At 38.8% G+C, this 22,012-nt stretch overlaps 8 protein-coding genes across 8 annotated transcripts in view; 4 read left to right on the top strand and 4 right to left on the bottom strand.

Annotated features, from left to right (window-relative positions):
- Positions 1 to 17,068, bottom strand: part of LOC126800911 (60S ribosomal protein L38-like) — a 35,490-nt gene extending 18,422 nt beyond the window's left edge. Inside the window, exon 1 of the mRNA XM_050528338.1 lies at positions 17,024 to 17,068. Coding sequence (XP_050384295.1) covers positions 17,024 to 17,053 — 30 coding nt within the window. The 5' untranslated portion in view covers positions 17,054 to 17,068. The remainder of the gene's footprint in view (positions 1 to 17,023) is intronic.
- On the bottom strand, positions 216 to 3,576 carry LOC126800896 (uncharacterized). Its single transcript, XM_050528320.1, has 12 exons — positions 3,478 to 3,576; positions 3,346 to 3,401; positions 3,231 to 3,264; positions 2,770 to 2,868; positions 2,529 to 2,677; positions 2,385 to 2,423; positions 2,190 to 2,282; positions 1,700 to 1,798; positions 1,318 to 1,419; positions 975 to 1,058; positions 776 to 841; positions 216 to 615 (listed from the first exon to the last, which is right to left on the bottom strand). Exons 1-12 carry the CDS (start codon positions 3,548 to 3,550, stop codon positions 529 to 531), a joined length of 981 nt encoding a protein of 326 aa, XP_050384277.1. The 5' UTR covers positions 3,551 to 3,576; the 3' UTR covers positions 216 to 528.
- Positions 3,712 to 5,480, top strand: LOC126800907 (acyl carrier protein 2, mitochondrial). The gene is made up of 2 exons (XM_050528334.1): positions 3,712 to 3,952; positions 5,085 to 5,480. Exons 1-2 carry the CDS (start codon positions 3,743 to 3,745, stop codon positions 5,259 to 5,261), a joined length of 387 nt encoding a protein of 128 aa, XP_050384291.1. The 5' UTR covers positions 3,712 to 3,742; the 3' UTR covers positions 5,262 to 5,480.
- Positions 6,470 to 10,391, top strand: LOC126800888 (calreticulin-3-like). The gene is made up of 14 exons (XM_050528310.1): positions 6,470 to 6,635; positions 6,981 to 7,088; positions 7,600 to 7,792; positions 7,891 to 8,149; positions 8,372 to 8,428; positions 8,519 to 8,566; positions 8,830 to 8,916; positions 9,017 to 9,074; positions 9,191 to 9,258; positions 9,341 to 9,433; positions 9,522 to 9,578; positions 9,672 to 9,767; positions 9,925 to 9,951; positions 10,072 to 10,391. Exons 1-14 carry the CDS (start codon positions 6,521 to 6,523, stop codon positions 10,081 to 10,083), a joined length of 1,278 nt encoding a protein of 425 aa, XP_050384267.1. The 5' UTR covers positions 6,470 to 6,520; the 3' UTR covers positions 10,084 to 10,391.
- Positions 10,854 to 13,308, bottom strand: LOC126800897 (uncharacterized). Its single transcript, XM_050528321.1, has 8 exons — positions 12,979 to 13,308; positions 12,768 to 12,830; positions 12,578 to 12,673; positions 12,447 to 12,494; positions 12,175 to 12,246; positions 11,799 to 11,857; positions 11,393 to 11,483; positions 10,854 to 11,267 (listed from the first exon to the last, which is right to left on the bottom strand). Exons 1-8 carry the CDS (start codon positions 13,294 to 13,296, stop codon positions 11,109 to 11,111), a joined length of 906 nt encoding a protein of 301 aa, XP_050384278.1. The 5' UTR covers positions 13,297 to 13,308; the 3' UTR covers positions 10,854 to 11,108.
- LOC126800890 (uncharacterized) lies at positions 13,476 to 18,581 on the top strand. Its single transcript, XM_050528313.1, has 13 exons — positions 13,476 to 13,672; positions 13,761 to 13,813; positions 13,916 to 14,084; positions 14,183 to 14,246; positions 14,362 to 14,441; positions 14,548 to 14,701; positions 15,115 to 15,176; positions 15,286 to 15,348; positions 15,669 to 15,727; positions 16,053 to 16,134; positions 17,218 to 17,264; positions 17,367 to 17,603; positions 18,265 to 18,581. Exons 1-13 carry the CDS (start codon positions 13,526 to 13,528, stop codon positions 18,281 to 18,283), a joined length of 1,236 nt encoding a protein of 411 aa, XP_050384270.1. The 5' UTR covers positions 13,476 to 13,525; the 3' UTR covers positions 18,284 to 18,581.
- A 607-nt stretch (positions 18,582 to 19,188) lies between these two features.
- On the bottom strand, positions 19,189 to 20,026 carry LOC126800903 (protein TIC 20-II, chloroplastic). Its single transcript, XM_050528330.1, has 2 exons — positions 19,362 to 20,026; positions 19,189 to 19,282 (listed from the first exon to the last, which is right to left on the bottom strand). Exon 1 carries the CDS (start codon positions 19,981 to 19,983, stop codon positions 19,381 to 19,383), a length of 603 nt encoding a protein of 200 aa, XP_050384287.1. The 5' UTR covers positions 19,984 to 20,026; the 3' UTR covers positions 19,189 to 19,282; positions 19,362 to 19,380.
- LOC126800893 (pentatricopeptide repeat-containing protein At5g09450, mitochondrial-like) lies at positions 20,006 to 21,865 on the top strand. The gene is made up of 2 exons (XM_050528318.1): positions 20,006 to 20,427; positions 20,822 to 21,865. The coding sequence occupies exons 1-2, from the start codon at positions 20,047 to 20,049 to the stop codon at positions 21,443 to 21,445; spliced, it is 1,005 nt and encodes a 334-aa protein (XP_050384275.1). The 5' UTR covers positions 20,006 to 20,046; the 3' UTR covers positions 21,446 to 21,865.
- The last annotated feature ends 147 nt before the right edge of the window (positions 21,866 to 22,012 follow it).

Consider the following 22,012-nt stretch of genomic DNA (forward strand, 5'->3'; position numbering starts at 1 on the left):
CATATTCCTGTTGCCAACAAACTGTTCACGGAACGAACAAAGATGCAAATGTCGTGCAACCATTTTCTTTAAATTCTGGGGCTTTATTCCTCGACAAATGGGCGTCAAAACCTCTTGCTTAACCAATCTTTTTGGGATCCCATCAGTAGTTTCTCAGTGAAATTTTAAGAAGTGTACACAATTTTTGTTGTTGTTGAAGAACTGCGAGGAAAAAGTACACAAAACTTTGCTTCACTGAGAATTAAGGTTACTCTACTTACAAAACTATCACAAGCATATACTGCGAAGTACGTCTCTTTCTCATATGAATGATATGATCATTTCACTCATCATATCTTGCACTAGACATACTTCATTCAATCAAGTTCACTGATGAATGCCATAATACATCAAAAGACTACATTTTATATTATATATAAGTCGGTATGCCATTGAGGGTCATTTGTGGATTCCTAGTGTTGAGTATCTAAACATAGGCAGCATACAACCACCGATGTTGGCAGTCCCATAAAGCTGCATTTCAGATATTCATGATGCCTTCTTTTCCCCAAAGAGTAAGCTTAATGAGTAAGTGTTGCCCTTCCTCGCAGCAGCTTCAACTCGATTTCCACCAATCTGGGGGGTCATTTTAACCAACAACTCAAAATCAGTTTGGCAGCTTGGGAAGTAAATGAGAGAAGCATTTTAACCAAAGAAAGAAGCTATCGTGCTTTTAAATTCTTTAGAATATTCAAAACATTTGAAAACCGACTACAGCATGTAGGGTACGGATTACCTTGTCCATAAGCCAATAACCAACGGTTGGCATGTACTGCACCAAGTACATCACAGCCAGCACAGGCTACAGCGGAAAACAGAAGATATAAGCATGATTAGAAGGACTGACAGCAAAAAGTACAAAATCCTAGGATGAAAATACTTTCCATCAACATCTAGCTTACTAACTATTTTTTCATAGCTGCCAATAATAATACCTGGTATGATATCCAAACTTCCTTTAGACCATGGGTAGCAGCAATTATTGTCAACTCTGCACACCTTTCTGATGATACGCGCTTCTGTCAAAACAAACATGATAATAACAAATGAACAAAACGAAAACAAAAACTGTTTCAGATAGATTGTTAAAGCTCTTTTGACCGCTTAACTACCCGGGACTAATACAATAAAGCAATAAGAAATAAGAAAGAAGAGATAACATGCACAGCCAGCCTAGACTACCGACACCAGCCCAATTTTCAAAAAAGAAGAATTTATGTGCAAATTGTAAGGAGCGGGTTTTAAAGATATACACACAACATTAGTGTAAAGACGAACCTCAGAAGAAGCTTTATTTTCTGAGCTTGCCGATCCTGTACCATTTGATGTTTCTGTTGGACCAGGACAAACAACAGTCACCCCAATTCCTTTCTGATTGAGCTGCATTGAAAAAGATTAACTAACACCATTTTCTAATAACAATTAATCTCATCTTGATATATAACTGTAGTATCTTGAATTTTACTATTAAGTCTTCAATTAATCTCATCTTGGTATACAACCGTAGTATCTTGAATTTTACTATTAAGTTTTTTTTTTATGGGTCAGAAATAAGTCTCCTTATGAATGAAAATTATGATTAGTAAGAAAATAGAATTGCGAAACAGACTTGTACACATTCCTTTCACTCTGAATTACTGAAAGAAGTTAAAGTTCTTACCTCGGAACGCAAAGTGTGAAAGTACCCATTTAAGGCATGTTTGGAGGCAGAGTATACTGCCTGACCTGGTGCAGGTGTCTTTCCTGCAGCACTGCTCATCTGCACATAATTAAAATAGTACTGACAAGGGAAAATAAATAAAAATAAAAAAGCAGGGATTTTTTTTGAGGGGGGGGGGGGGGGGGGGTTATGCCTAACCAACACTAATAAAAAAAATTAAGCACTTTATGTACCAAGAGTTGCATATAAAATCATATTTATGTTTGCGTTAGTAAACTTCCAGACTTGGACCTTTCATAAACTCATTTGGATTGAATAGTAATATTACATTCAAAAACAAAATCAATGTGCCGAATCACATGGAAAGACCATAATTTTTGCAAAAATCGCCACTGGAAACATAGCCATTATATCTCTTTTGCAGTGTAAGTGGGCTGGCAGAGAACTTGGGTATAAGCATCACCTAATAACAAAACAAATTTCCACATACCACAACAAAACGGCCCTTCCCTCGCCTCAGCATGAAAGGTGCAAGTAACCGGGTGAGCGTTATTGTCCCAAGCACATTTACATTGAAAGTAACCTACTCAAGAGATAGAGTTGACATGATCACTTTCACTGACATTGACCGATAAGAGCAGTAATTGCCTTAGAGATTAAAAATAGCAACAAATGGGAATGGTACCTTCAGACTCTCCTCAGTAACATCCAAGGCTGCAGTTTTCTGCCAAAAACCAAAGCAGGAGTAGATGTATAGTGTAGAAATGGTGAAGTATTAAAAGGAATGCATTTCAATTGATCACGCTGAATAACCAATACACCCACTTACAGGACGCTCAAAAGCAGCATTATGGATCATGTACTCAACACCAGCATTCGGGAAGAATGACTCAGCTTTCTCTACAGCATCCTTGAGACAATCTTCACCAGAAGCCAAATCCAACGGCAAAACTTTGACACCATCAGGTGCATGTTTACCTGCACACGGCACGAAAACTAAGGGACGAGGGGCATAACCAAGATGGCAAGATGTCAAAGCTGTTTGTCCAGCATAAAGTTAAAGAACAAACCAGTGAGTTGTTTCTTGACTCGCTCCAATTCGGCTTCATTACGGGCGGAAATAATGAGCTTGGCTCCCAGATTCGCTAGTTGCTTAGCAAGAATTTCGCCTAGACACCAGGGCAATATGATGTAGTTTAGCTAATGCTTCACCGAAAAAGGCTTGAAACCAATAGCAATGCTTGACCAGAGATGTATCATAATGTAGATAAAGCAGCACCATAAGGTAGCTATTAGTGTAGAAAACGTGGGTTGCAGTAATATCATTGAAAACGCTAATATGCAGCGAGAGCAGAGAATTTTATACAGTTTCATCATTAGACTGATAAAAAAAGTTGATGTGCATTATTGTGATGACGTACAGTAGTAATGTCAAAGAGAGTCGGGTGGCGATGATAACAATGGGGCATTTCAGAAAGCAGAGGTGAAAATAACAAGGCAACAAAATGAAGTGGGAGGAAGAAAGGAATACCAATTCCACGGCTAGCACCAGTTATCCAAACAACCTGAAGCAAGCAAGACAGACCCACAATTAAAGAAGATGTTCTCACCGAGGAGGGTATAGAGATAAGGAAATGAGAGCTTACTTTGTCTTCAATTTCGTGGCGGTTGACATGGCGTTTGGACAGCAAAGTGAAATCACCTACAGAGAAAGACAGAGAGAGAGAGAGTTTCAGTTTAGGCCTGAATGAATCTTGAGTGGAAGGTTGGGAATTTACAATCAGCTGTGGCGAACTTGATGCATGCAAACAAGAGAAGGAGGAGCAGAGAAACCAAGAGGAGCATCCCCATCTCCCTTCCTTGACTTCCTTCCTTCCGGCTCCCTCCCACACACTGTTTAACAGGTTACAGGTCCAAAGGCAATTATGAAAGCCCAAACAAAGGCCCAATTAAATTAGAAACGGGCTAGACTTCCAGTCTAGTTGTATAAAGTATAAAACCCCAGAGAGAGAGAGAGAGAGAGAGAGCGAGCAAGGTTATTCAATGGCGGCGAAAAACGTAATGCTCAAGTACCTGAGAGTGCCGGTTGTGCAGCGGAACCCTAGCTCCTACTCCGTCACCGGCTCTCTGTTCAACGCCGTGCGCGCCCGCTTCTACTCGGAAGAGGTGAGGGGCACCTTCCTCGACAAGTCCGAGGTCACCGATCGGATTATCACCGTCGTCAAGAACTTCCAGAAAGTCGATCCCTCCAAGGTCTTTCTCTTTTTCTAAAACCCATTCCTTTTTTATTTGTTTCCTTGGGCCTTTTGCTTCCAGTCAAAACTTTGCTATTGTTTGAGGACAATTAATTGCTGCTTTGTGGAGAGATATAATTGCTCCAGCAGAAAATGAAATTAAAAGTTTAGTTGATGAGGATTCACATACAGATAGTAATGGACAAATTAGGGTTTTGGTACGTTGTGCTCACTGCTGAGTCATATTCCTGAGAAATAGTAGTAGACGTAGATTTGAAATTGATATTATTGCAGCATCTATGTACACACTTCTGCCTGATTCTGGCTTTTATTAGAAACTGAAATGCACAATTTGGGAAAATGCTGGTTTTAAATCTCTCGCAACTGGATACCGTCTTGAATTTTCGGCTCAGCCAGGCACTTGGATTCTCTTCAACGGCTTATTAATTGTGTGTTTCCATACCTTTAACAAATACTTTCTTCGTCATCAGTCCCTCGTGTACACTCTCCTTAGGTTTTTGTCTGTCCTCCTTTATACTACTCTAGGTCACAAGAAGTACATGAATCATTGAGATATTCGCTCCCATATATCTAATGAGCTGGATCATATTCTTCATTCCAAGGCTACTGAAACAGCTCGAGATTTTTAATAAAAGTGAAGTGAGTTTGATACTTGAAACCTTTTTTTTATTAGTGGCTTACTTTTCCGGAGTTATTTGGATGTTGAGGGATTAAGTAAGGTCTGCACTGCCAGGGGGTGTCAGTGCCACTATTCTGCCCCCTAATGTTATCTTTGTCCAAGTTCTCAACTCTAGCATCTAGATAACCTTTTTGCTCCTCTAAACCTATATTGTGTCGGCATCTGTCTAATCTAGTCTTCTAGTTAATGCTCAAGATCGCTGATGGTATTAACTCGCTTTACAATTAACTTCAGTTTTGGAAAACTGTATCTAGGGGTTGAGGGGATGCGAGAGAAGATCGATTTGGGATAACAGTAATTTTGAAATTTTCTTTTGGGAGGTAGTTTATCCTTTCATAGGGTGTATGCATTCATTTCCAGTCACATTTTGAATTTTTTTTATGGCTATTATTCTGCCAAGTTGCATTCCAGCTTCTATAATTGTCGACATTTGTTATATTTGTCTTGGCAGGTTACTCCAGATGCTCATTTCCAGAAAGATCTTGGATTAGATAGTTTAGATTCTGTGGAGGTTGTGATGGCACTTGAAGAGGAGTTTGGGTTTGAGATCCCAGACAATGAAGCAGACAAGATCAACTCCATCGGTCTTGCTGTTGACTTTATTTCCTCTCACCCTCAGGCAAAGTAGGGTTGACATGAGGCTTCATTTTATTTGTTGCAAGGAATAGCTGTAGAACTTATGAGCTTCATATTCCTTTTCCACCTTTTTTCTATTGTTAATTTTACTTCAGAAGAGCAGTTATTTTGTTATGCTTAAACTTGAGTGTGCTGGCATTTCCAGTTTATGGAAAATGTGTAAACAACTCCATCACTGTTTTGTTCAAATAAAAGTCATTTCAGTTTAGTACTTGTCAAATCTAAGGCTAGTGTTTCGTGCATTATGTATCAATGTATGAGGTATTGCATCCTAGAATCAGATTGGATTAGAATCAAGACTAAAGTATGGTTGAATGTTACCAGGTATGAAGATTGAGAATCTATCCTTAGGTGTCCAACATATTACAAGTATTTAGCTAATGGGAAATCCATGTTGGCCTGAGAAATCATTCATGCCCAGAGCAGCCATGCTGCTGGGTGTACTGAAGTCATACGAGTCTGATTGTGTAGATCTTGTCCAAGTCTTCCCCCTTCATTACTCCCTTCCCTTAGACTACTAAGAGTAGGCTGACTAGCAGGTGAGGACTTTGAATAACGCGAGTCACCAAAACAACAAGAAGACCCCAAGTCAGGTCTTCTGTCAAGAATGCCCTTCCTCTTCCACTGCCTGCCGGGAAGTTTACTCCACGTCTGCTAGACTTCGAGTTTAGCAAACCAGCCAAGACAATCATATAGGAAATGTTGTTGTTTTAGCAATAAGCATAATGACACTAATAAAATCCCAAATTTTCCAGTTAAATATATGACTTGAAACCTCGATCTTTAAGATTAATTAAAACCTAGCACATTTTGAGGCGGACCTGCTGCTCGATTCTTTATTTCACCAGATATATCCTCACATTGTCATCCTATATATTACATAATATATAACTGTGCAGTCCTGCACAGTCAAAAACTGATCATCTAACTGGAGTGGATTGAATTAATCATGAGAATAAAGAAATAAACAGAAAACACCATTCTGATTGGGTAATGAGACGTTTCATTCTGCTCTCATTGGCTGATTCCAATTCAACAGAAAAGTCAATAGCAAAGCTAGCTATGGTGCTCTCTTACCCCACACCCAACTTGAGAAGACCATGACCTCAAGTCCTGAACCATATATATTATTCTTGCAAGGGCACTGCCGATATTATAGAGTAAAATGTGGGCAATATGTTGCTTGCACTAATATAAGTTTGCAAAGAACACGAATGCAGTAAACCAGTTGAGCTTGCCATTGCTGCAACTATGGCAGATCAGCTTAAGCTTCAAGGGGTGCTCTTTTTGCTCATAACACTCTCCTCACTTTGCTTCAACTTCAGTTGTTCACGAGCAGAAATCATATTTGAAGAGCGTTTCGAAGGTAATCATCATCCTTCTTAATTTCTCCTTGATTCACTCAAGTTTTACTCCTTTTACTTTGAGTGACAATATATGCTTACCCATCATCTAAGTATCTAATTGTCTTTGATCTCAACTCAACCCTCGGTTTACATGCTCTGGCAAACTTTACTATTGTTAAGATCCTTTTGATCCCAACTCAACACCAAGTGAAGATGGCATTGGCTTTAGCTCTTGCATATCTTCTCTTGTTTAGCTCGTTCTTGGATAATAATAATATGGTTGATTAAAACCAAGTGGAATCTTCTTTGGCATTTAAGTTCTGTGTGGTGACGCACTAATGATGTGTGTTTGTTTGGTTAATTAGAGGGGTGGAAAAGCCGTTGGGTTAGCTCCGACTGGAAAAGAAGTGAAGGTAAAGCAGGTTACTTTAAACATGCTGCTGGAAAGTGGCATGGAGACCCAGATGATAAAGGTACGCTTCATATTCCTACTTATATGCCATGGTAAAGAAACACTTGTCTGTTTTAGAAAAAAAAAATATATAGTTGTCCTATTTGATAGGTTGGAGAATTTATGCACTGTTGTGTTGTTAAGTTTTGCACACTTGTGTCACAAACTAAATGAACTCATCATCTGGTGTCCACAATACATTAAGCTTTTAATTAATTTAACCCATGGCTAGGAAACAATCAGGTCTTACTGTTAAGACTTTTAGTCTATTGGCTCAAAAACAAATCTTGTATGAATTTGCTTATGTTGTTTCATCTCGTTTCAATGATATTTCTGAAGGAAAGTTTGTGAATGGTAAATGTACTGTTGTTACAAAGTATGACTTTCCATTATACAATCGCTTTGGTTTTTGTGGCTTTGTTTGTTGGTGAACCACTGGTGGTTTTATTCTGCTGAGGAATGCATAAGTATTAGCAGTTGACAGTCAATAGGACATAAAGTTTTGGCATATGATTTTGTATCTGAAATTGCAGGAATTCAGACATCTAGTGATGCCAAACATTTTGCCATATCTGCGAAGATACCAGAGTTCACTAACAAGAACCGAACATTGGTCCTCCAATATTCTGTAAGGTTTGAGCAGGAAATCGAATGTGGTGGGGGTTACATAAAGCTTATGTCTGGATTTGTTAATCAGAAGAAATTCAGTGGGGATACTCCATACAGGTTCTTACTCTTTACACAATCAAAATTCCTAACTGACAGAAACTACAACTCCCAGTTCTAAGATTAATCCCTGATTATGCTGAATTTTATTTGTGTAGTTTAATGTTCGGACCAGATATATGTGGAACGGACACAAAGAAACTCCATGTCATACTCTCCTACCAAGGCCAGAATTACCCCATCAAGAAGGATTTACAGTGTGAAACTGACAAGTTAACTCATTTCTACACATTTATTCTTAGGCCTGATGCAACTTATAGTGTCCTCGTTGACAATAGAGAAAGGGACTCTGGAAGCATGTATACAGATTGGGATATTCTTCCACCAAGAAAGATCAAAGACGCCGATGCAAAGATGGTACATGCCTTATAATTTAATTCTCTTAGGTTCTAGCATGTGCCGACGTAAAAATCCGTTAAATAGATCACTTAATAACTTCATGATGCCAATGCTATTCCTACGTATGATAAATTTTCAATATAACATTGTCATATGTTTGTCTTCAGGAACCAAGTTATATGATAAACTTCTAGATTTACTTTCTCTTTAACTAATAAGTATCAATTACCGTTCTCGCAGCCTGCAGACTGGGATCTTAGAGAATATATCGATGATCCTAATAACATCAAACCTGAGGTATGGAACCTTTCTTTCATTTTCTACGATGTTGTCTGTTTGAATGTGCATGAGTAATATTGTCTTATTGATGCGTTTCTTGGTTTGCAGGGATATGATTCAATTCCAAAAGAAATTCCAGATCCGAAAGCTAAAAAGGTAAGTTAATGTTATAATGGTTATATATACAAAGCTACATATCTGATTGCTGTTTAGCCTTTTTTTCTATATTAGACCACAAAATCGGCCCTTCATTGTGATAATTGAACCATGAAAATTGAGAAAGCTATTGCCATGTTATCCAATTATTCCCTTTCTTAGTCTTAGTTTGCTATTAGGACTGACTAATATACGCATGTGCTTTGATGCACATGAGAAGAAATGAAGCTAAAATAATGATATATTTTCCCCTTCTAAATTAGCCGGATGACTGGGATGAAGACGAGAGGGGTTTTTGGAGAGCTCCAAAGGTACCAAATCCAGCTTATAAAGGACCATGGAGACGCAAGGTAGTTTGCTAAGCTTCTAACAAGTAACAAATAATACTATAGGTCAATCTTTTGTCAATCTCTTAACAACTCTAATTTGTGACTTATACTTGTATTTCAGAGAGTCAAGAACCCTAACTATAAAGGGAAATGGAAGACTCCTTGGATTGATAATCCAGGTATGGTTCAGTAAATAACTATACTCAGCTCTGGCGTGGTATCGATTATTATAACTATAAATCTTATAAACATATATGTGATGTTTAGTGATCGATACCCATTTTCCTCCACACAGAGTTTGAAGATGACCCTGATCTTTATGTACTTAAGCCGATCAAGTATGTAGGCATTGAGGTTTGGCAGGTAGGACCGGCCGGCATTATCAATTTCTGAAAATAAGAATTCAATTTTCATTGTGTTAATGGGATCAAATCATGTGGTGTAGGTAAAGGCTGGTTCAGTTTTCGACAACATTTTAATTTGTGATGATCCAGAGTATGCTAAACAAGTTGTTGAGGAAGTATTTGCTAATAGAGAGGTACTGAGACTATCGATTGTAATTGGTATTTATTTGTTATTTGGCATCCAACTCACAGTATGTTTTCTCCTCCTGTGGTATACTTAAGGCTGAAAAGGAGGCTTTTGAAGAAGCCGAGAAAAGGAGGAAAGAACAAGAGGAAGAGGTATTCTATACCTTGATCACTGCTTGTGATCATTTCTTTCAGGCTTAATTAGTTGACTTTCATTCATACGTATTTTGTGCTCTTATTTTACAGGAAGCTCAAAGAGCAAGAGAAGAAGGTGAAAAGAGGAGAAAAGCAAGGGGTCATGATCGACGGTACCGAGATAGACATAGAGACAAATACAGAAGGGTAAGCTGGAATCATCTATCTTAAATGTAGACATAGGTTTTCAGCTTATCAGGTTGCCATTGATGGACATTATTTTGGTTTTAAATGATACTCAGTTCAAGCTTTTAGTTACTTTACCAATTAATCCACTTCTAATTTGGATATTTATACTGTGCAGCATCGTGATTGGGACGATTATGATCATGTAAGTATTAACCTTCTGTTTATTTTTGTTATTTCTCTTACTTTTTCAAAGGCATAAAAAAATTACAGTAAATTAAGGTGTGAACACCACTTACAATGACCTCTTTCATTTGGTTTGCAGGATGAGCTATGATCTGAAGGCGTTGTCCTGTTGGTCTTAATTCCATATACAAGAGATCATGTCACTTATTGTCGATGTAATCACTTATTTGCATTTTCCTTTGCCTTTATTAGGTTCCTCATGTAACTGAATATCAATTGTCGAAGAAGCAATAGTTGTCGTACAGGCTCGGTGTCTGGCTTAAAATTGCTATAATCAATAACATGAGAGACATGCCATTAGTTGTCTTCAATGTTATACATTTTGCATTGTTGGACAAAATCCTTGCCCATGTTAACTTTTATTCTACTTCAAAACTGCAAGCTGATCGTGATGGTGAACTATAGATCAATAGAAATTCCAACATGTATTCACGCCATGCTGAACACTAATGGAGTAGACGCAGGCATGCAGCCAGAAAAAAACTAGCATCAAAGAAATAAGTATCGTTTGCAAGGTTTATGGGATATATGTCAATATTAGACACCTTTCACAAATAGCTATGTTTATTGTCCGATGAACAGATCGCCCGGGGGGGGGGGGGGGGGTGGATCTCCGATGTTCAGTTCATTCAGATCATTGGGAGAAGAATGACATGACTTCTAGGATCTGTCTTGGGCTGCTGGTGATGCACAAGATGGATCATGGATGTCTTGACGAAGCAGAAGATGGATCGTAAATAGTTAACCAGAGGGTGAAACTTCAAATTACAAAAGCATTGCAGAACATCTACATCAGTAGATATTTAGTCCAGATATCCCTTTAACCCTTTGTTCTTGTTCATTTAGGGATGCACATGAATCTAAATTAAGCAGTCCTCTCAATATTATTGTCAACCAACGCCCTCCAATATTCTCTACAATACTAAATTCTAAACTTTCAACAATTCAACCTTCCATTGAGTAGCAATGGCCTTTGTTACTATCACAATATTGGCAAAACTACTAAAATTTACAACCCTCATGATGATCTTATTCCATGGGATTAAAAATACAATCAACTGTCAAACTTAAAATGTCATTCATGTTGCAGCATTAGAAACAAAGTGAAGAAAATGGCTATCTTCTTCTAACAGAAGAACTTGATCCTCGCTGTATTGGCGCTGGCTGCTGTGCTTGGCCAGGAGCTGAGGGAGCACCAACCTGTTCCTCGGCCATGTTCATTGCTTGGGTTACGGCATTCATAACAATTAACCCTAGTGGGATCAGGTACATCCACTGATACAAGCAGTACAGTAGAGTCAATCAATACAGGAATGTTTTTTTGCCAAAAAGATATATAGTTCATATAAAGTACAAGTTTAGAGGGAAAAATGCAGACAATGAACTCCAGGAGAACTCACATATTTAGCCCAGAAAGACCTTTCTTGTGGTGGTACAACTTCACCTTCTACTCCCTCACCACCAAAAATCTCCTCAGAAAACACTGGAGCTCTGTGAAACATTTGTAACAGATAACTTTAGGGGCCTCCACAAAAATATTTGATGATCCGTGCAATAACCAAATTATTGACAGAATCCATTTGACACAAAGCATATAAATCATTTTAATGATTGCTCATATGCTGATAATGATCTGATAAAGAATACAGATTTAACCAGATTAGAAGCAATTTCCTATTTGCATTTAAATTAACCATGGAACATATTAAAATCCATACACCTTATATCCATGGAGTACTATTCTTACTGTCTTCACCTTTTCGAGTTGATTAAGACCTATCAGTAAGAGTTTAGAGAACATCTCACCTTGGTGCCTGTTCACTGTTCTTCAAAACAGTGTGAGAGTTGAATGACCATTTTGAAGGCTGAAAATACAAATCAAATAAGATGTTGGAACAATGTTAGTTATTTAACAAGACTCTACCACAAAGCCTCAACTTAATAGATTACCCCATTCTTGACCTATCATAATGTTGATACCCTCCCTCGCAACTTATAATAAATGAATAACCCCAGTGATACAAAGCCTCAGTTTTTACTCGCACAAAGAGAAGTTCATCTCATGTGGTCTGTGAAGAAGTCTGGACTTTTATTTATACAGATATATTACCACATTAATGTTAAACTCAAGTTTATTTAACAAACAAATAGAAATGAATCTTTCTTTATCATCATTGCTTACAAGTTTCAGTTGCCGAGGATATGGGCATGCCCCAGGGGAACCATAATTAACTGCCAAAATGTTAACTCCATCCTGCAAACAAGTTTAACGTTTGAGATATGCACAAAACCTGATGGTTGTAAAGAAGCAGGAATCTTTTAATAAGATGAATCCATCGAGTATTTTTCATTTGAAAGCACATCTATTGTAGACAATTCTAAAAATCCATTCCTGTTAAAATACTCTCAGTGATACAATGAAAGTTTAGAACCAGTAATCAAAGAGTAAAATACCGTGTGTATAACAAAGTGTTCGTCCAAACCCTCTCGCAGAAGACATCTCTGCATATAGAAAAACAATTGGTAGATAAGTGAAAAGACCATAATTAGAATCAGTTGCATCATAAAGGATGTTTAAGACTTGCCGCTTTCACAGATGAAACAACAAAATCCCTCCCAGGAGGATTGGCCACACTGGATGGCAACCTTATGCTATAGAACTCATCTCCTTTCAGCAGCAGCTGCAAAACGATACATTAACATTTCAAAATTTAAGTTGTAATTAGTCAATCTCCACCAAAGCAACAAACACTAGTTTTCGGCGAGAAAATTTACATTAAACTTGTCCTTCTCCTCTTCGGCAAAATCATTCCTTGAAAATCGAAGCTTCGTGAGAGTCTGTTACCAATCAAACCGTGTTAGATTCAAGCAGTATGAATGTAGCTTATTGTTTAAGATTACAAAAGCCTAGAGATTTATCATTCACCTAAAACTTGCTCATCAATCAAACTAAAATACCAGTAGACTTTGTCAGTTAGAAACGAACCTGACCGCCGTGATTCCAAGTCTTCAAGCGAGCACTGAAGGTGCCGGCGGGAGAGAAATCAGAGTCGCCGAAGGCGTGATGGAGCTCGAACTGGATCTTGGAGTCGGAATCCTGATCGGAATACCTCCTCCGGCTAGGTGTGGGGGTCGGCGGTGATGGCGAGGAACGTGTGTAAGTGAGATCGGGAGACTTGGCCTGCAACCCTCCTTCCAGACCGAACTCTTCGTCGTCCAGCAAAAGCTCGTCGGATTGAAAACCTAGTGCAACAGAAGGCACGGCGGAGACTAGCAAGATCAGAAGCCAGTGAGAGAGCGCCATGGCTGTCTGCTAGTCCACTCTTCTCCACTGAATCAAAATCAGAGACGGACTTGGGCCGGGTGGGCCTTAAATTGGGCCGGGTGTATATTAAGAAAATACATAAGAGTAGAAGGGCACGCGAGCAAAACCAAATATGGAGCACGCAATGTGAAAACTTGACAAATACAAATCGTGTTTGTATTGTTTTATCTCCAAAATCCGAAACAAACCCTAATAATCGGAGGGAGCCATGGACGCGCTGAGGAAGCAGCTGGACCAGCTCATGGGGGCCAATCGGAACGGCGACGTCCGGGAGGTCAATCGCAAATATTACGATCGCGATGTGTGTCGCCTCTACCTCGTCGGGCTCTGCCCCCACGAGCTCTTCCAATTAACGGTAACCCTTCATCTCTATTTTGATTCATGCTTCTCGATGGGAATTGGATCAGCGAATTCAGTATAATCTTGTGTATTGTTGGTTTCAGAAAATGGACATGGGACCGTGCCCCAAGGTTCACTCTCTGCAACTCAGAGAAGAGTATCCTCTTTGTTTGATTTACGATTTGTTGCTTCAGTTGTGATCGGAATTTGAATTACACTAGTGTTGGAATACATGTAGTACCCTTAACTGTTTGCATAGATACAAAGATGCTAGGAAACAAGGGACTGATAACTATGACAGAGACCTGGAGGATGTTATAGATAGGCTCATTGTTGAATGTGATAGAAAAATCTCTAGAGCCCTTAAGCGCCTCGAGGATGATGATGCAAAGGCTGCTATTGCTATTTCTGTCTCTGAAGTTACTCAGGTGATCCATCACTTCAGTCCTAGGCTCTTAGTTATCAATTTTTGTTTTGTTTGAGACTCTGGCTGATTACCTGTGTTCTGGTTACGTTGCAATTGCAGACTCCGGAGATAGTTGAGTTGTCAAAGCAGATTAAAGAGAAGCTTGAAGAGGCTGATAGATTGGGTATTCTTTCTTGATTTACTGTTTTGCTTCTATTGTCTGTTATGTGTACAATTTCTTCCTTTTTATTATTATGTGCCACGATTTCATATTGTGATTTAAATCGTGAACTTTACAGACCTTGAAGGCAAGACAGATCTCAAGATTCGGGCTCTGGAGATATTAGAAGAACTGAGGGGCAAGAGAGCAGACAAACAGGTACCCTATTGCTTTCCTGGAATTAATCTATCTTTGTGCTGTTCCTTTGTGTGGTCACTTATTGACAATTTTTTATTGCTCTTGACTTATGTTTTTTTGTAAGCAGTCAATGCTTCTTTTGGATGCCTTCAATAAGGATAGGGCAGCTTTACCTCAACCCCTGCCAAATCCACCACCTCTGGCACCGTTGCCTGTAGTTGTTCCTGACGCCCGAACACAGGAAATGATAAATGAAAAGTTGAAGAAGGCAGAGGACCTTGGTAAGTGAATGGTTTCTCAATTTTAAATTCTGTCCTGTCATGAGTACACGATGAATGTGATACTGTCTTCATTTACATTCCTGAACATCCATATACTAGATCATCTGCAATAGGTGGTAGCGATCTCTCTGCATTTGGTTGGATGAGGTTATAGTAATGGTTTCTTTGCTGATTTTAATAGCATGACAATTACTTTCAGTAGAAATTGATTTTAACTACAAAGATTGGGCCTGAAACAGAATTTATTTTCAATGTTACTCATGATTTGCTTTATATGTTTTTGGAACAAAGTTTTTACCTTATATTGATAGGCTATTTAACTTTAACACGTTTTGTCTAGGTGTTGCTTTTTGACTGTTCTAGAAATGTTTTTGTCTTAGTATCTGATCTGTAAGGTTCATTTTCATCTCTAGGTGAGCAAGGAATGGTTGATGAGGCGCAAAAAGCGTTGGAAGAGGCTGAAGCACTGAAAAAGGTATGTTTTGAAAAGAAATTATCATTATCTTGACTCGTATATTGTAATAGTGTTCTTTTCTCTTTCTTTCTTGCCAATGACCAGTGAGGGACTGTATATTTGTTTTCAGTTGCCTGCCAGGCAGGAGCCTGTCCTAGATTCCTCCAAGTACACTGCTGCGGATGTGCGGATTGTGAGTCTATTCTTCTCCTGTTTAATCCATCTATCTATCTATTTTTTACGTAAGGAAACAATGAATTGTTTCTGCCATATAAAGTTTCGATGTCATGTGGAAAGTGCTCAAATATATTGCTCCAGCACTGGTTGGGTGTCAAACATTTGTGGTTAGAAGTGTAAAAATGATACATAGTCTAATTATCACCCTAAGTCTGCCTGTATGTTTTTTCATTATTAGTATCCTCTTTGATGGAAGAATAAAATCCTTGTATATCTGATGCTTTATTTTATTTCACATCATTCACTGGTAACTTATTAGCTATGCTGTTGTTTCAGACGGATCAAAAGCTGCGTGTCTGTGATATCTGTGGAGCATTTCTCAGTGTTTATGACAGGTAAAAGTTAATGGTGAATACCATTGCAACCCTAGTTTTAAGTATATTAGGTACACATAAAAGTAGAATTTGGGGTTTCAAGTGCTTCAGCTTTTGACCCAACGATTATACCTTGTCACCAGCAGGCTCTTGTGCCCAGTTTTACGAGGATAACTTTTGCAGCTAAAGAATGTGCGTCTTTTTTTTTTGTGATATATCATATTTGTAGATCTTGCTATTGTTGACTAGATTTTTTTTATGTGAATTATTTACTGTACATAACGAAACCTGTTGGGGCCATTGCATATCTAAAGTGACTATCCTGAGTATTTTATGTTGTTTTCAGTGATCGTCGTTTAGCTGATCATTTTGGTGGGAAACTTCATTTAGGCTATATGCAAATCCGTGAGAAGTTAGCAGATCTGCAGGTATGATGATCGTTCTGTAATTTTTATACTTTTCTGAGATTTTTTTCATGTTTTTATTTTGTACATTAAAGAGATATCACTAGTAAGCATTTGACAAAGACGCTTTCAGCCTTTTGGGCATAGGAGCGTATATGTAATCAAAGTATTTCAATAAAACCTGCCAAGTTTCTAGTTTACTTGCCTACAAAGAAAGTGGCACATCGTAAAATTTGGCTCAGTTGCTTTGGTAATTTCACAAACTTTTTGAGTCCTCATATTGTGGTATCTGTGAGTACTATCTGTAACGACTTTCTCAATATTATTAAGTTTTTATCTAAAGGTCTTGAAGGCCCAAGAAATTATTGTTGTTTGGCAATTGGCATCCTCATGATATTATGTATTTTTTCAGGGTAAAGGTGTGTATGTATTTCATGTGGGTCATGTAATGATGAGTGAGCCTTAGGTCATATTTTTACAATTCTTGATGTAAGTAATTTTACTAGGATAGAACTCTGTTCAGTTTTAAGGAAATTTAAAGTGTTGGTTTCGGGTAACAGTTTGTTTATTTATGAGTATGGAATGGAATGGACAACCTGCTTAATTGTGAAGTTACACACTAAAGGATGTCTTGATGTTAGGTTGCAAATATTCTTCAACTCTACTGGAACCTGATATCAAAAAAATTATCTTTACACTTTGATGTACTTTTTCAAGATTTTACCATTAGTTGAATTATGATATAATATATAAACAAAATGAGTTAGCAAGGATTGTCCATAATATCTTTCTGCATATTTTTTCTTTATTTGAGTTGGCAAGTGAGTCACGTCAAGCTGTCAGATTTTGTGACATGCTTGTATGTAACTGCATGCACATTCTTTTCTAATTATGGATGGTGAATTCTGGTCTATTGGCCTCTCAATTCTATATAAAGGTCCATGCGTATGGGGGTGTCAATTGCTGTGCTGTTTGACGCATTGTAGCAAGAATGTTGTGTGTTGTTTACTACTTATGGTCTACCCCGGAATCCTCATTGTTGTATCTCTTCATAAGTGATATAGTTTTTCCTGTCCATCTTAGTAACATAAAGGTTTCTGATTTCAGGCAGAGAAAAACAAGTTTCGCAAGGTTGATCGGTATGATGAAAAAAGGTGGCACTCTATGTTCTAAAATTTCTATATATCATCTTTTCTTTACGTCAAGTTCTTAATAAATATAATTCATGTATTTTTCTTTGATTATCATCCATATAGATCAAAAGAGAGAAGCAAGGAACGTGACAGAGAATCCAGTAGGGACAGAGAACGCAGCGGCAGTCGCGACCGGGGGAGAGATCTCGATCGCAGAAGCAGAGATCGTGATAGGTACCATGACCGTGATCGTGGTGAGCGTGATAGAGATTCAAACCGTTCACGCAATCATGATTCCAGAAGTCACCGTAGGTCTCGCTCTCGGTCACGGGAACGTACAAAGGATTATGAGCGACACAGGTGATTGCTCATCGGCTATAGCTATTTCTGGCACTATTATCTGTTTATTTGACATACATGCTTCCTCCTTTTGTTGGATAAATGAACGTTTTCATCAGTCACTTTAGAGTTGAATGTTGGGTCTGAATTTCACTCTTAGATTACGCCAGACATAACCAGTGACATGACATCAACTAAGATACTTCTGTGCTTGATATAATCAAGTACACCATATCATACTAAGATATCAGAAAAACCTTACTCAAACAGTTTCTGTATCATTATGAATAAAGTCCAAAGTCCAAGCAAATTTTTTTTTAAGTTGTCTTCATGATTCTGTCTGTTGCAAGCTTTTCTTGTTCTGTGTAAATGGTAAAACATTTTATTTTCGTGAAAGCAGTCTCTTAATGGCTTCTTTAAAGTGCTCTTTGTCAACCTTTAGTTATGGACTTCTTTTCTGTCATTTTCTATGTCTTCACCTATATAAATTATTGGTTTTGTTTGGAGGACAAGAAAGTTGCTACCTTATATGACGAGCCATATTCGAGTGCCTGTTTTCTGCCTGAGTATATCTGAAGCTAGTCTTTTTACAGGCGTTTGCTACCTTATATGTGCTTTCTGGTCGAGTCATATTTATATGGATCTTAGGATCGTTATCTGATGATCTAATTTTTTTTTTCAGGCGTTATGACCGATACTAGTTCTTGTTTTGGAGTATGTGGAAGGAGGATTTTGTGTTCCTGTCTAGGTCAGTTATAAAACTTTTATGTACCAACTTGGTTTAATGTTTCTTCCCAAGTTCATTTGTTGGAGTTGAGCTTCTCCTGTGATGCATGTAAGGACTGCTTCTTAGTTTTTCTCAACTTCGTTTTTAAGAGGTATGCTGGAGAGGTATGTTTTACTGTCTTAATATATTGTTATCACATTTTCTTGATACTTGACTGATCCTTGGCCAAAAGACGGTTGTAAATCATCAATAATCACTACCTCCTTGAAATTTGATGCCATGTTAGAGAGATGTGTTGGACGGGTTCTCGCATTCAGTTGCCATAGTCTAACCCATATTATGTTGTTGGAAAAGTAAAGGGATTACCTCCGAGAGCTTTATGAAGATGGAAACAATGATCTAGTGAGTTGTAGTTGTGAGGTTTTGATCGTATGCTGTGAAACAATTGTTGTCTGAATTTGTATGTGCTTGCTTTAGAAAGTTTGATTGGCCTATTTAATGTTTCTGCTTGATTCATTTGATTCTTGGCTCGTTCAATGTCCTTGTAACAAATCTTACACTGAACATATGCCTTAGCTTGCTGAGCCGTGTAGTGTTGTGCCTTACCTATCCCATCATTCAGTGTAAAGCATGGGCTACACGATTGTGTTACTGTGAAGGGGTGCAATGGATGCTGAGAGATGAATACAAGAATCAACAAGCGGGTAAACACAATCATTGTCAAACGTTAAATTTCCACCAACCTACACGGGTTACTTGAGTTTGGTGAAACATGATCTTCGATCAAGAACAATGGAACCGTTTCCAACATTAAGAGTCAGTCAACATCCCAGAAACATCAATTTCAGTAACATTTCGAAAGTGAAGTCGTAAATGACACGAATTTGAGATATTACACAGGTTTATAATAATTTAGGATGTGTCTGCATCTGCATTCTGCAATCACCCATGAAAAACTAAACCGTGGATATGTCTGCAAAGATAAATAAAAGCATAAAAGAGACTGCATTTGTTTCCTGAATTGATCACAAAACTATCAGTGAAACTCTTACCATCCTCGATCGGAGAATCTCAGAGCTGGCGGCCGGCGGCATCAGCAACAAAGGGCAAATAAGGAGTGCGACCCAAAATAGAACTAACCAACCCATAAACAAAGCAGAAAACACTGAAGACGAAAATACCATTATGGCCCCACATCATGAGCTTGAAGCCCACACCGGCCTGACCCGGGCTGAAGATTCTCTGAATGAGCAGCGGCAGAACCAAGAGCACGTCCAGTGTCACCGCCTGCATAGCATTGAACCTCGCGTAGTGGCTGAAGCTAGGGTTTCTCACCACCCCCAAATAGAGCGCAAAGAAGGCCACGAAGCTCGAGTAGGGGACGGACCTGTAGAGCCCCAACAATGGCAGCAGCGGCTCGAAGACGAGGCCCAGTTTGGGGAACTGGAGAAACAGGTAGCGACCGTACTGCAGAGAATTGAAGAATGGCAGCGTGTAAGAGACGGCTGAGATTAACCGATCTGTGGCCGGCGTCGCTGCGCAAGTGATGGTCTTCGGTTTGGGTTTGGGGAATGAGAGCGACCGGGTGGCTATGCCCATGGTGGAGGGGAACGACGACCGGAATTTGGGTAAGGTTAGGGTTTTGGGGCTGTGGAGGAGATGTATGGAGGCCATGGCTTACTTCCTTCCTGCTGCCAAAATGAGAGAGTTTCAGGTTGCTTCGCTCGCGGCTTATAAATGAAGATGATTACGGGCCAGTTTGTATTGGCCCACCCAAATAAGGCCCAAAAAGATGAAGAAATATGCACCAGTGCAAGAATTGCTAGATCGAGGCTCGGTCACTTTTGGTCAGTCTCAGACGAAAGTGCTGTGTCGGGGGGAAACACTTATATTAGAAGATTTTTTTCTTCTTCAGGTGTTCTGAGTGAATCCTTCCAAGATTCTTCCGAGGAAGTGGATGACCTGAAGACGAGAATGATGAGGGTGAGGCTGGCCAAGAGAAGTGTCACCAACGTTCTTGAGAAATGGGTTCATCAAGGCAACCAAATCACCGTCTCAGAGCTTCGCCAGATCTCTAAGGACCTTAGAATGTCTCACCGTCACAAGCACGCTCTCGAGGTTTCTACACTCTCTTTTCTTTCCATTCTCGTTTTGTTTATGTTTTGGTTGCCCAGAGGCATAGTGGATATCTCAACACTTTGAGTATTGTGTGTGCATAAAACAACCAAGCATTTGTGATCAGTTGAAAACCCACCCAATTAGGAGGTTTTAGCTACAACATAACCAATAGCTTTTTAAGGTTATTGTGGTGATGAAGGATAGAAATTCTTTCTACCTAGAGAAAGGGTTAGTGTAGCAATTGAAAAATGGATGTTGAAACACCAATCCCTCTGAATTGCTTACCACATGATTGCAGTTTATTAGGGTAAATGTAGCCTCTTTCAATTTATTGGATCGATCAAAATTTTGCTAAAAATTAAGTGAGTTCTATTTGATTGATACAAGCTTGCAGGTGTATGAGTGGATGATTGCTCATAATGAGGCTGAGTTATTAGATTCAGACTATGCTGTCCGCATTGTCTTGATGACAAAAGTATTTGGTATTGATGCTGCAGAACGGTACTTTGAAGGTCTTCCTCCTAATGCAAAAACTAGCGAGACATATACTGCTCTCCTCCACTGCTATGCTGCAGCAAAATTGACTGAGAAGGCTGCAGACCTCTATGAGAGTATAAAGGATTCTCATCTCTCCCTTACTGCACTTACTTACAATGAGATGATGACAATGTACACGTCTGTTGGACAAGTGGAGAAGGTCCCTTTAGTTGTTGAAGACCTGAAACGGCGGAAGGTTGCCCCAGATATATTCACTTACAATACTTGGATAAGTTCATGTGCTGCAATGCTGAAGATAGATCAAGTTAGATGGATATTAGGTGAAATGAGATCTGATCCTGGTTTTACTGAAGGCTGGGAAAGATACATTAACTTGGCCAATCTGTATATCAGTATTGGTCATCTAGTGAATGCAGAATCCAGCACCCTGGTTGAAACTGAGAAAGGAATCACACAAAGCGAATGGATTACGTACGACTTCCTCATCATTCTACATGCTGGTTTAGGAAATAAAGGTTGAATCGATCAGATATGGAAATCGTTGTTAATGACAAAACAAAAGATGACAAGTAGAAATTATGCGTGCATTATTTCCTCATATATAATGCTTGGGCATTTGAAAGAAGTGGGAGAAGTTATTGATCAGTGGAAGCTTTCAACTACTGCAGATTTTGTTGTTTCTGCCTCTGCAAGGATTTGGAATGCATTAAAAGACATTGGATTGACTGAACGAGCCAACGACTTCCACACACTTGTGATTCAGAAGAACTGTGATCCGAATTCATTAGAGTAGGCCTGAAAATGAGGTTTGTTTCAGATATTTGTACTGAAGAGGAGCCAATTTATTTGGCATTTGGTTAAATCCTGTGGAATAATAATCCTTGGAATTTGGATGTTTGATATTTTTTGCCTCTGGATATTGAAATTATTTCTCAGTGCTTGTCTAGACTTAAGGATAGTGCATCTAATTTCTCTTCTTCTACAGTCCACACTTTTCACTGTCACTCAGCCTATTCCACAGAATTGGCCCCAGCCGCTTTCGGTGATTTATTGTTCTCGGACGTCAATTTACGTGAGCCAATGGTAA

Source organism: Argentina anserina, chromosome 6 (assembly GCF_933775445.1).
Source record: "Argentina anserina chromosome 6, drPotAnse1.1, whole genome shotgun sequence".
In the NCBI taxonomy this organism is placed as follows: domain Eukaryota; kingdom Viridiplantae; phylum Streptophyta; class Magnoliopsida; order Rosales; family Rosaceae; genus Argentina; species Argentina anserina.

Bases quoted from the DNA above. Each gene is read 5' to 3' on its own strand.
- LOC126800890 (XM_050528313.1), top strand. From the start codon at position 13,526: ATGGACGCGCTGAGGAAGCAGCTGGACCAGCTCATGGGGGCCAATCGG. The intron at 14,085-14,182 runs GTGATCCATCAC...TTGCAATTGCAG, and splicing joins CTGTCTCTGAAGTTACTCAG to ACTCCGGAGATAGTTGAGTT. The intron at 15,349-15,668 runs GTGAGTCTATTC...CTGTTGTTTCAG, and splicing joins CTGCTGCGGATGTGCGGATT to ACGGATCAAAAGCTGCGTGT.
- LOC126800893 (XM_050528318.1), top strand. From the start codon at position 20,047: ATGAAGATGATTACGGGCCAGTTTGTATTGGCCCACCCAAATAAGGCC. The intron at 20,428-20,821 runs GTTTCTACACTC...ACAAGCTTGCAG, and splicing joins GTCACAAGCACGCTCTCGAG to GTGTATGAGTGGATGATTGC.
- LOC126800907 (XM_050528334.1), top strand. From the start codon at position 3,743: ATGGCGGCGAAAAACGTAATGCTCAAGTACCTGAGAGTGCCGGTTGTG. The intron at 3,953-5,084 runs GTCTTTCTCTTT...TTGTCTTGGCAG, and splicing joins AGAAAGTCGATCCCTCCAAG to GTTACTCCAGATGCTCATTT.
- LOC126800897 (XM_050528321.1), bottom strand. From the start codon at position 13,296: ATGGCGCTCTCTCACTGGCTTCTGATCTTGCTAGTCTCCGCCGTGCCT. The intron at 12,831-12,978 runs GTTCGTTTCTAA...GATTGGTAACAG, and splicing joins CTTGGAATCACGGCGGTCAG to ACTCTCACGAAGCTTCGATT. The intron at 12,247-12,446 runs GTATTTTACTCT...ACTTGTTTGCAG, and splicing joins AACACTTTGTTATACACACG to GATGGAGTTAACATTTTGGC.
- LOC126800896 (XM_050528320.1), bottom strand. From the start codon at position 3,550: ATGGGGATGCTCCTCTTGGTTTCTCTGCTCCTCCTTCTCTTGTTTGCA. The intron at 3,402-3,477 runs GTAAATTCCCAA...CTTTCTCTGTAG, and splicing joins CAAGTTCGCCACAGCTGATT to GTGATTTCACTTTGCTGTCC. The intron at 2,678-2,769 runs GTTTGTTCTTTA...TGCCGTGTGCAG, and splicing joins AGTCAAGAAACAACTCACTG to GTAAACATGCACCTGATGGT.
- LOC126800888 (XM_050528310.1), top strand. From the start codon at position 6,521: ATGGCAGATCAGCTTAAGCTTCAAGGGGTGCTCTTTTTGCTCATAACA. The intron at 7,793-7,890 runs GTTCTTACTCTT...TTATTTGTGTAG, and splicing joins AGTGGGGATACTCCATACAG to TTTAATGTTCGGACCAGATA. The intron at 9,768-9,924 runs GTAAGCTGGAAT...TATACTGTGCAG, and splicing joins ATAGAGACAAATACAGAAGG to CATCGTGATTGGGACGATTA.
- LOC126800903 (XM_050528330.1), bottom strand. From the start codon at position 19,983: ATGGCCTCCATACATCTCCTCCACAGCCCCAAAACCCTAACCTTACCC.